Consider the following 13,029-nt stretch of genomic DNA (forward strand, 5'->3'; position numbering starts at 1 on the left):
GGCCACCCCGATCACCTGATCTTACTCCGTGTGACTTCTGGCTGTGGGGTTATCTGAAAGATGTTGTGTGCCGTGCTCCAATTGCAAATTTAGCGATATTAAAGACATGCATTTCAAATCACATTCTGAACATCACCCCGGAGACACTGCGATCTGCTGTGGAACATGCTGTTTGTCGCTTTCAACTTGTTGCACACAACGGTGGACACCATATTCAACATGTTTTGCGCCAGTTTCGCGATATTTCCGAATTTCTTTGATGAATGGTTCTTATGCGGTATGTCGCCGCAAAACTCTTGAAACCGATTTGTCCCTTTCGATGCGATATGTACAGTCATGCAAATAAAACTACTCAACAATTCTAATTTGTCAATACGTTCTAATGTGTAACTTACACCTTAGCCGTTGTTTTACGAATCATTTCTCATCGTGATTCTGCCGCTTACACCGCCATCTGTTGCTAAAATTTGAAACTAAATTTTTTCTTCTGCCATACGCTTTCCGCCTTCTTCAATAAAATGCCGTTCAAATTTGACGTCATTCTCATCAGTGGTTCTTTTCTTATAGCGTTTTGAATCTTAAACTTTAATTATAATCACCCTGTATATATATATATATATATATATATATATATATATATATATATATATATATATATATATATATATATATATATATATATATATATATATAAAATATAGTTAATGCCTGATAAACATTCAATCATTTCTTGAAACAAGGCAAATGAATTTATAGTATCTGTTTTGGAATGAAAATAAATAAAAAATAAAAACCCAAGTGTGATACTAGATAACTTTAATGGGCCATTCCACAGTCAACTGTGTTTTACGATACTTTCATATTTTGCAGAAAAATTTGATTTGAGAATGATTTTATCTATGTTGGTTTATAGTTCATGAGTAAATTGGTAATTTTTTTACTTATTAAATGATGAAATTCAAAACGAATTTTCAAGTAGTTGTAGCTTGTATGTAATTTTAAACCTCTTTTTATCTAATATTTATTATTAATTCAAAAGTTCGCCTGAGAGAAGTGAAGATTATACTTCAAATTTTTATAGAATGGATGACTTCCTAAGAATGTTTGGAGAACAAAACGTTTAGAGAATGTAGTTACTATTGAAGATATAATAATTTATAACATCAAAGTCTAAATGCTATAGAGATCCTGTATTTCAGACAAAGATTTTTCTCATCATTGACTAAAATTATCCAACCATTTTTTATATTCTATATAGACTGCTAATTTTTAGCGCATGATATAATAAAGAACGCCACTACCCGTTTGCAAACTGCCATGAAAAGTAATGTTCTTAAAGGCCTAAAAACTATAAATAGTACTCATATTTCGATATCAAAAAAATTAATACTGATTCTTTAGGAATAAAATTCTAAAAAGTATAATTAATCATATTTTTTTGGAAAGAACAGCTAACGGATTTGAAACATGAACATCAGGACTTAGTATATACCTTCATTCGTAAAATTTTAGATAATTTCCATACTTCTCAGAAATCTGAGTGTTTAGATCTGTGAAGAATAATCAAACAAGCCATGCTGTAACAAGATGAAAATCATTCTTTCTGTTTTCATGAATTGCACCCGCCTACAAGAAAAAGGATGTGATTATATTTTAATAGAATTAAACAACGTTTTGAATGATGTGGGTTGCAATTCAGTATAATTTCAGGAGTTTAAAGTATCCAAAAAAATCGAAAGTTTTTATTAAAATATTGAAAATGTTAAAAGTCTTATCGAAACTTGTGTAAAGTAATTAAGACTGATGATGCAATCCTATGGCCAGACTATAGAACAAAGAGAAAGTCCCATGGCTAGACAATAGAACAAAGGGAATTTTTTAAAAATAAAAATACTGAGGTTGAGAAATTTACTAAAGAAATATATGCTATAAAACATTTTGTTTCAGGTGAATTGAAAAACATGCGATTTGTGTAGAGAATTTTCAAATCACAAAATAACTTGTATAAGCAGAAAAATGGCTACTCTAAATATGTCGAGGGGGATAAGTGGACAAACGAAGATTACAATCTCAAATTGGTGAAAAGCATGAGAAAAAGAAAAGCATTGCAATTAAACTAAATAATTTAAAATAAAAGAAAGACGAAAGCTGAAGAGATAATTTTTAACCTGCAGGAATCTGTGAACAGATTAGTAGAAAAGGGAGATAATTGAAATTTTTCTGTGCAGTTTAGGAATTAAATAGTCTAGGAATAATTTTAGGAATTAAAGCTTAAGCAGTGTCGTTTAATATTCAAGTTAAAAATATTTTAATGATATACTGTTTCCAGTTCATTTGTTTAAATGTAAATAAAAATTTCTTAATTTGTGTTTGCATCTTACATTTTCCTTTTCATTGTACTAAGCACTGGTCAAAAATTAGTTTAAGAAATTTTTAAGGAATTAAAATTTTTTAATGATTTTTGTTTCAATTAAATTGTGAAAGTGTTTGTGAAATTAGTATCTTTTACTAGTTTGTGGGAAATTAGCATGTAGTAGTTGCTGTGTGGTGGCTAGCGGTAAAGGCGATCTCGAAACCCACTTGGAGTTGCGAGTTTTGGCTTGTTATCTGAAAATGAGTATAATAAATCTCTTTGTGCTCTTCTCTTAAGCACTTAGAAAAAGTAAGCAAGAAAGTGATCATGCATTTGAAATTTATAGTGTAAATATTTTACTTAAATTTATTATTTGCATTTATATATCGAAAGTATGTAATTTTGTGATCCTTGAATTTTTTCTTCAATAAGAGAGAGAATCCTGTATTAAGAATGTATTGTGGAATAAATAAGAAGAGGAAAATGAAGCTAGATCGTTTTGAAGATTTTAAATACATCTGTAAAAAGTGAGGGAAATTTTTTTATAAAACCTAGTAATAATAGGGAAAAGGCAGAGAAAACAGCAGAAATTCTAGCCACCCGGTCTTTTATTTAACTTCATATTTCATGTTTGTGAAAATTCAATTTTGTAACCCATTTTTCGTCATTTCTTGGAGTGCTGTAATTTTGAAATTTCTGAATTTGTGGGTACTCGACGAGAACACATTATTTTAACATATTCAGCTCTTAAGTATCGATTAATAGGCAAATTTAAATAAATTTTGATTACATATGAATGACCTAACCTGATTCTAAATCTATACTTCTATAAAGCTCAATGTGTGTGTGTTGACGCTCTTCTGGCCAGATCGTTCGACCTACAGTTACCAAATTTGGCACATGCATACCTTGGAGGTCGGGAATGTGCATCTGGGGTTATTGATTAAAAACTAATTTTCCCGCCAAAAAATCTTTTCATTTCCCTACCGCCAAATGAGTAAGGCTTCAGTTTTTTCCCCACGCTAACGAGGATAGACTTAACATATTTTCGGCTGATTATTTCAAACTTTTCTGTTTATTTTCTTAGTGTTTCATATATTTAAAATTAAACATTGTTAATCAGTCTATCTTTCAGATTCATTATGAAGTACTTTTGAATTAAAATAAAACAGAATAAAGGAAATTAAAATTTCTAATCTGCGTAGCATTACCCCAACTGGTGTAGAAAATTCACGCATTTGCGTTACCATAATTGGCGTTGAAAATTCATGCATGCGCATTTTGTTCGGATTGTTGACAACTATTTTCAATGGATACAGACTTGGTTTTGAAGGCTTAACATGTTTCGACGGATTGATTCAAACGATTCTTTTTATTTTCTTAGAGTTTCATGAATTTAAAACTAAACATTGTTTATTAATTGATCTGTTCATGATGAATATGAGAAAATTGTGCAGAAAACTTCTTGAGATATTACATAAATTAAGAAAGATATTTTTTAGTGCCCATAATATTTAAATACTCTGCGACTCTTATATTAATTGCAATTTAATCATTTCCACTTTAATTTAAAGCATATACGGGAGCTAACAGAAAATTAGAGAGATACATATTACGTTATGGCTGAAGGCCTTTATAATATTATGAATGAATTATATGACTATCAAAATTTGAAGCTTTAAAATATTTTGATGAAGAAGCTATTAAAATAGGAGTTACATAAAATATTTAATTATTAAAATTTTAACGAGCATTAAGATTGGCGTACCGGCTGATCGCCAAAGGCGGCTAGTTTGAAATAAAATTATTTACAAGATTCTAAAATATTTATAAAAAGGTATTCTAACATAATGTAACTAAAATATAAAAATTACTTTAAAAAATCAATTTTTAGTTACCTAATAAAATTACATTTTCATTTCTTATAATTATGTTCCTTATTGAGACCGTTAATAAAATTGCGTATTTACTCAATTTCTTTCTTTTCTTTTTCCCCCCCCAGATCTTTCCGAAGAGCGCATTCTAAATCAGAAGGTCGTGGAACTATACGCCAGGCTAAAGCATGCTGAAATGCTGAACTTGGAAAGACGAAGTGATATTTTCCACCTGAGGCAACATTTTGGCACTTTACTAAGTGCGGCCACTCAACTAGATAATGTGAACAGCTCCAGCATTACTAATTTATTGAAGGACTCTCAGCAATTATTGGCAGGCATACAAGGAGGGATGGACTTACAGTTGCCATCTATTCACCATTTTCTTCCTCATTTACTTAGTTCTCCTGATAGTTTATCTCCATCCATTAAACTTTCGAGAGGAAGGAGTGGAGGTAAACGAGTTTCTAGTCTCGATTTGTTAACGTTCTTCAAATTTAAATTCTTATTTGAATTACTGAATCGCATTCCTTTTTTATGCCATGGAATTTTGAAATGCTCGATTTTCTATCCCATCCAATCTGTCCTTTCTTTTGTTTCCTGAATTGAAAAAAAGAATTAAAAAAAAAAAAAAATAAAAAAACAAAGAAAAAGAAAAGAAACGGGGGGGGGATATGAAATTCCTTTGTTTAAGGCGTTCAATTTCTTCCTTTTTCTTTTTTTAAAAGGTAAATTTTTAAGTAGCAAACATTAAATGGACTTATTTTTATCTTGCCTTGTTTTCAATACGATTGATCCGGTTCTTCAATGTGTCGCCTTTTTTGTGGCTATGTTTATGGAGTCTATTCAGGTCTTTAAAAATATTCGCAAAATCTATTTTCAGATTTGAAATACCAATTTATTTAATTTGAATAAATTACATTTTGCAAAATCTAGTTCTGAAAAGTTTAATTGTAATTATTTCAAGCTGCCATTGAATCTGTTCATTTCAAAATCTGCAGCGTTGCTAAAAACGAATTTGATAAAAAGCATGTAAAAAAAATGAAACGAAAATCACAAACTCTATCCTTATTCTAGTAAATCGCATATCTAATTATATTTTATAAGTTTGAGTCAGTTATCTTTGTAAATGGCTTCTTTTTATTTTTATGACTAAAATGTTTACTTTAAAAACTTACTTGCTTATCCTTTTTATGTATTCCTTAATTCTTTAGCACAGCAGTTGGTGAGTTATAATAATTAGCACAATGCAGTAAATTCAAGATCCTGCAAGCCAACTTTGTGCCAGACTACATCTTTATTCTGGCCGGCGCAGATTCGAATATCGGAGTTAACTATACTACATTTGTTGTATATATTATCATCGGCAATGGATTAATTGCAGGTTATATTTCTCTGTGTTGCTATGAGTTGCTTCAACTAGATATTCAACACAGATGTCTACGAATGTATTCGAGTATATTAATGTTTACTTTAAAATTTCATTTTTTTTGTATGTGTTTTTAAGAATTTTTCTCTATTTTTCTATGACAATTTCTCATTTTGAGCAAATGTGGTAAACTTTTCAATTGTCAGAAAGTTGAAATACATAAATACTATTTTTCCCCCTTTTTCTTTTTAGTAACTATGGTTCTTGGTATACCTACAGTTAAACGTGAAGTTCAAAGCTACTTAATGTCTACTTTACAAAATCTTATTGAAAATATGTCTCCTGAAGAGAGAGATGATGCTGTCATAATAGTTTTTATTGCAGAAGTAAGTTTCACTTTCTTTTTTTTTAGTAAGTTAATTTGTTTCCTGTTCTTTATTCAAAAATCTTGTGTTAAAGCACTTTCTGATAAGAAACTTAGTTGAGGAAGGATTTTTCCAATTACATTTTTTTTTTTCCTTATTTAGAACACAATATCTAAAAACAAGCGAAAGCAATATATACAAAGTATTTTAGAACTCACTAAAAACGTTATTGGCGATAGAAAACAGGTAGATAAACACAAATCATCATGTTGTGCCGGGCCATATTCAAGCAGTGAAGAGATGGTGGTGCTTATTGCTGTGGGAAATTGAAGAAACATAAAATTACCACACTTTTTTACTTAAGATCGAAAATTGCATATTTATCAACTTGAAGTGGATGAACTTATGTACTGATTTAAATGATTATTTTTTAAAATTAAATTTTGTAAAAACTATTTTTTTACAAACATGAAATTAGATAATGTAAATTCATTTAAATATAATTTATACAAGGGGTGTTCTAATGAAAAGGTACGAAACGTCGTAACAATGTAACCGTTAACATATTTGCCTATGCCGCTATGAGAGAACGTAGCGAGAAATCTACGGATGCTATTGGAGTCTCCGGCGTAGATCGGAGCATGCGCACGCACAGGAGAGAGCAGAGGCTCTTATAAAGAGCGCCGTCCAATTGACGTGGCAGTGCCTGTGAAGACAGGATGGCGTTCACATTGCAAAATTCGACGATGAGGAGCATTTATCCGATTTCTGACAGCGGAAGCTTTTACACCGGCCGCTATTCATCGCTGGATGGTCACTGTATACGGGGAAGACTGTGTGTCAGACAAGTCAGTGAGAAAATGGATTGCCCGTTTTCGTGCAAGTCGTGAGAGTTTGGTTGATGATCCGAGACCAGGTCAGGCAAACACAGTTATCACGGCTGATCTCATAGACAAGGTTGACGATCTAGTGAGAAATGATCGGTGTGTCGCATTACGAACGTTGGCGGTGAAGGTGGATGTCAGCGTAGAAACAGCGTGGACAATTGTTCACGACAGGTTGCGTTATCGGAAGGTGGGCGCGCAGTGGGCTCTAAAACAGCTGACCGATCAGCACAGGGAACTGCGTATGGGGATAGCACTTCAACATCTGTTTCGGCATCAGGAAGACCCCGCTTTCATGGAGCGAATCGTCACAGGTGATGAGAGCTGGTGCCATGACTACGAGGCAGAGACAAAGCGGGACAGCATGCAGTGGAAGCGTACGTCGTCACCTCCTCCTAAAATGTTCAAAGCCTTGGCGTTAATAGGCAAGGTGTTGCTCACCGTCTTTTTCGACGTCGAAGGTAAGCTACTTGTTGAATTCCTCGAGCACAGAAGAACCATTAAATCCGATGTGTACTGTGAGATACTCCGATGACTACGCAGGTCCATCAAGAACAAAAGTCCGGGGCTACTCACGGAGGGCGGGGTTCTGCTCCATGATAACGCGCGTCCACATGTCTCCAGGGTCACACACGCGGAACTGGCCAAGTTCAAGTGGAAGCAGCTTGACCATCCGCCCTACAGCCCGGACATATCGCCCTGCAATTTTCATGTGTTTGGTCCCCTGAAAAAACATCTGAAAGGGAAGCGCTTCAAACTTGGACGGCGAACTCAAGGACGCTTTAAAGGACTGGGTGTCGTCACGGCCACAGGAATTCTAGGTACTAGGAATCCTTCGGCTCGTTAATCAATGGGATCATTGTGCACAAGCCTATGGTATATACTTTGAATAAAGTCTTCATTTATATCCGCAGTGTCGTTTCGTATCTTATCATTTGAACACCCCTTGTATGTTTATTATAGCATGTACGTTTGTACAAATAGTAGATGATTTCTGCAATACTAGTATTTCACAAACTGGTTCTTATGTTGTCAGTATACTGATTTCTCGCCATTTCAGTCAATTTTCTAAACGATTTCGAGAATAAATCCCCAGTTGATCTGTTTTGTCATTTTACGACGAGAAAATATAACCGTGTAGACAAAATTAACTAATTTATGAAATAATTATATCAAGTATGTGAAGAAATCTTTTTTAATTGTTTAACAAGCATTAGATGTTTGCTTTACATTAATTATAGATTAAACTTTTGAATTATTATTAAAAATGAATTTGTAAATTTTTTTTTTTAGTATCAGTTTATATTTGGTAAATGAAACACTGTAGCAATTACCAGAATCTTTTTTATAAATTTAACAGTCCTGTGAGAATATCGGATGGTTGTACTAAGCAGATTCATCCTGTGCGTATATTATTTACTGTTTTGTCCTGAATTCATCGGTTTTCCATCAATCTTTAGGCACTTCTATTTCATTTCCCAGGGTGATAGAGATTCTTTTGATGCTGATTATAATTATAAATTCTGGACATCTTTTAAGAAAAACTCAGTTATCATATAGTATGTTAAATCCGTCCTTTTTATTTTACAGACTGATAGTGAATATGTCACTCGACAAGCAGCAGACATAGAAAATCAGTGAGTGAAAAATATAGTATATAAATTCCAATGATTCTTTATTCTAGAAGTTATTACATCTGCAATTAGTGTTACATTTTAATTTGAGATTTGTTAACAGATGCTTCCATTTTCATTAATAATAAAAATATCGTTTGTAGATTTCAAGAGCACATTAATTCTGGATTATTAGAAGTTATAGCACCTCCTAGTACCTACTATCCTGATTTTGACAAATTAAGACAGACTTTAGGAGACCCATTAGAGCGTGTCAAGTAAGTGTTTCTTAAAAACAAAGCAATTTTTTTATTTCCATTTTTTATAATTTAGTTGTAGCATTTTGATGTAATTTTACTTTTAAACTGTAAACAAAAACGTTTTACATGTATACCAAGTATTCAAAGAAAGTTCGTTCCCCTGGAGGGAAGATGTTAAATTCAAACTGCAAGTATAAGTAATGTTACTAAGATGACGACAAAATTTTATTTTCCTTCAGCCGTCATTGATGCAAAGTTGTAAGGCGTGCTGTATTTCTGTAGAAAATACAGTCATGAAATAAACATGTCAATTTCGAAGGATTTTTTACGGTAATTTTTGCTTTTCATGTTCAAATAGGGCAATAAATCTTTCAAAAAAATATTTTGGATTGGGAGAAGAGACATCAGTGAGTGAGGGTACAGCATATAATGGGTTTAGTTGATACCCATTGGGAGATAAGAGTTTAAAATAAATTAAGAGCTTGGCCACCATTCACTATGACAAACCATGCTCAAGGAAGGCATCAAGTGCAATCCTCATCACACACACGCACGGTTAATATTTTTTTGTGATCTTTCCATACTGTGTCTAAATTGCAATTGCCATTTGAAAGAAGATCAAGGTAAATTATAAAATAAAAACAACTAATTTCTATATTTCATATTTTGTCTTAAAATGACTAGGTGTTCTATAGAATATCGGCGTTTCATGCATTGCTCGGAATATATTTGTACAATAGGAAATTGGTATTATACAAAAAATACCTCCTCCCCCAAAAGGAAATAAAAATCGTGTGTCTTTCCCTGGTTCTGTGACATCATTTGCCTTTACACGAAGTATTTATCAATAAAAAATAATGCTCTGCATTTTGGTGGAATATCGGTGGTCTTGCATATTTTGAATTCCTATAGAGTGGCAGAGCTGTCACAACCCAGTTATACTCATCCCGGTTTAAAGAGTTGTAGCTGCAGTCTGGCAGAAACAGCTAGTACAGTAACATGGAAGGAATGATCTTATTTCATAATCCCAGGCTTCATAAGGTGAAAATGACCAAGAAGGTAATCAACAAATTTGATTGGCAAGTTTTAAATCATGTACTTTAATTCCCGGACGATGTTCTATGATCTATTGTCGGTTGTGGCATGCAGAAACAATTTGCACAAAGAGCGTCTGTACAACAGTTATCATATAGATGATAATTTAATTTTTTAATCTTAGGGACAAAAACTTAAAAATTTGTAATTCACTGAGGTCATGTAATTGAATCAGCAGGATATTATTTTGTTAAGTGAATTGGTGAATTAAGTTGCATTTAGGGTTTTTTATTATTTACTAACAAAAACTACACAAATATTTTGGATACCTGGTAAAAAAGGATGGAAAGTGTTACAGTTCTAAATAATTTTAGATTTATAATATAAGCCTGATGTAAAAAGGGAAAAAATATCACATATGATCTGCTTTTAGATTCGAAATTTTAACCTTCTATCCTCTTAGTCAAAAAAATGAACCAAAAGAAAGTTTTAACATCTTACCACAGTATGCAGCTAACTGGCCGCTTATAATAGACTAATGTAGAAATCGAAATTTTTGTGAATAATTTTATAATAAGAAAATAATTTTTTGGAGTTGGATTTTTAAATGTTTGTATTAAAAAAAGATGTTTATTTTGTATAAAAAGAAATGCATGTCTTAGAGTCATTTTGTATGTTTATTCTGAAACACTTGCTATTTTTATTAGTGAAATGCCTAAATAAATATATGTTTTACTTGAATTTTTTAACCTTTTTATCAAAATTAAAATGTAAGTAACATGTTTATTGAAATAATTTTAAATGCTAACTGAAACTTTATGTGTGAATACAATGTTAACTTTCAAGTAAACATTCTTGCGATAAAAATACACTCTTACATAAACCTACTTATGAAGTTTGTTTCTGGTCCTAACATTAGCCCTAATAAACAATTTGATCTGTCTGTTTTGACATTATATTCTATGGATGTACTGTTGAAAGGATGACACACACACAGTGCTCAGTCTGTTACTTTAGATACTTTATGGTAGAAATAGGCATACATTTTCTAATGGAAAAATGTCTTAAATGACACAAAGAATTATATTTTATGTTGTTTGAACCAATAAATAGATTGCAGAAAAATTTAGAGATTGAAATTTTTTTACAGCCTTTAGTTCCATCAGAGTGTCAAGAATATTTTACTAAACAAGACTAATATTTTAAACAGAAAAGTTCCATTTTTGTGATGGAAACTGATGGAGGTGTGAGGTTTTGAATTTCATTATTTTAATCCAATATACAATCTCCTCAAGCAGATCTTCCCAGATGCAGGCATTGAAATGATCTGATATTATGTAAAATAGAGATATTCATGAGATAAAAACAAATACATCAAGTTTTAGAATTTAGAGATTAATTTTCTGGTGCATAATTTGTGCTTTCAGTGAAAGTTCGCATTTTTTGTGATTTCTAGAGATTATATTTCCTATTGTATCTTTTGTAGAAATTCATATGGATATTATATTTTTATGTATTCAGTGGTACTATCTTAAAAACACATTGATAATTTGAGTATACTTTGAAAATTTACATTAATTATTTGTTTGTAGATGGAGAACAAAGCAAAATCTAGACTTTTCTTATCTTATGATGTATGCTCAGCCAAAGGGAACATTTTATGTACAGGTAAGGTAAAATATTAAACCCTTTTGCTAGCAGTAATGTGCCTTAATTCGTGCATGTAATTGCAGATTCTTTCATATTGAAATCTGTAAGTTAAAATTTAAGTCAAAAATAATTTGAAAAGAGTTAAATATCTCATATGTCCATTACTTATTACACAAGTGTTCCAAAACAATGAAACAAGTATTCATTTTCCTAAATATTGTTCCTAGACATATAATTCCAGTTGCATAAATTCTTTAAATAAGATTGGAAATTTTATAAAAACACTTTGACTTGCTCTGGAGAGGGTGATAATAAACAGTTATAGAAGTTTTATGTGAGGATCGTTTCGGGTAAAATTGTCAGTTAGTAAAATGTTTCTCTCACGTTTATTTATGTATACACAAAATTTCATGCTTCTACAAAATTTGCAGACATACTTGTTTTAAAATTTAAAGAGGCTAATCAAAAATTTGGATGTAAATCTTTATTTTACTATATGCAAATTTATTACATATAGAAAAACCTTTATATGCAAATATATGTCTATAATACATCATACTGTCAATGTGTTTTAAATGAAATTTGCTAAGCAAGCATATTGGTGTTCACTTTCATTGATCAGTAGTTCCAAATTCGACTTTCTGAAGTAGAGACTTGAAATTAAAAAAATAGATATCTCAGGGAAGTAGTAGAATTATATTAAAAAAAGTCTTTGATCTTATTTATATGATATTTAGCTTTCCAGAAGAACAGAATATTTCAGTAACGAGGAACGTTCCGAAATGTTGATTATTAGTGTGGTATGCAGTCGTAAAATAGGTTTATTTGCAGAAGAATACACAGAAATTAACATTTTTGCTTATTTATTTTTCAAACTGACTTCATACTGGTCTACAGAACAGTCAGTTCAGAATTCAGTATTCCAAAAGTGGTAGTGCAAAGAATACTTTAAAATAATAACTGAGATCCATAATATGCGTGGACTTGTTTAATGAACCTCAAGTGAGCTCCTCCAGCAATTAGATCATCGTCAGACTCTTAGTTTTACATTTGGGCTTCGCTACAGATAAGAGTCAAATCTTTCTCTCTTAAACATTGCTTCTGGAACGATAAAAATTCATTCTTCGTATAAAAGACTAATTATGAAAGGCATTTCTATAAGTTTATGGTGTAGCATTTACGGAAATTCGTTTGTTGGCTCAATTTTGTGCAGTAATATCCTGAATGGTGTCAGATATATTCAGTAAATTATGAATGATGTTATGTTTACTTACACAGATTAGTTGCAATTATATGATGGTCCTCCTCACCATATGTTCTGCTGTAAGACGATGGTTTGATGCTGAATTCTTTGATAGGTGGAATGGCTTACAAGGACTTATTGTATTTTCTCCTATATCCTTCTCCTTTCTACTTGACGTTTCTTGACTTTTACTTGTGGGGTTGCTTACATTTATCTGTGATTAGCCCGTTTCCTGTAGACACCACATATCTTTGCCTACGAATTCAAGAAACATGTCTTGATGTCACAATTGATGAACTGAATCACTTGTACTGAATGGATGAAATTTTTTAGAGGAATGCGAATTTGTTTAGAGGTAGAAATTGCTCATTTTCAGCAAGGCT

General features: G+C 31.8%; 1 protein-coding gene across 1 annotated transcript in view; it reads left to right on the forward strand.

Annotated features, from left to right (window-relative positions):
• LOC129958516 (alpha-1,3-mannosyl-glycoprotein 4-beta-N-acetylglucosaminyltransferase A-like) overlaps positions 1-13,029 on the forward strand; it is a 158,872-nt gene that overhangs the window by 59,698 nt on the left and 86,145 nt on the right. The window contains exons 2-6 of the mRNA XM_056071041.1: positions 4,356-4,682; positions 5,849-5,982; positions 8,436-8,482; positions 8,623-8,736; positions 11,346-11,421. Coding sequence (XP_055927016.1) covers positions 4,356-4,682; positions 5,849-5,982; positions 8,436-8,482; positions 8,623-8,736; positions 11,346-11,421 — 698 coding nt within the window. The remainder of the gene's footprint in view (positions 1-4,355; positions 4,683-5,848; positions 5,983-8,435; positions 8,483-8,622; positions 8,737-11,345; positions 11,422-13,029) is intronic.

The sequence above is a fragment of the Argiope bruennichi genome, chromosome X1, assembly GCF_947563725.1.
Source record: "Argiope bruennichi chromosome X1, qqArgBrue1.1, whole genome shotgun sequence".
Lineage (NCBI taxonomy): Eukaryota > Metazoa > Arthropoda > Arachnida > Araneae > Araneidae > Argiope > Argiope bruennichi.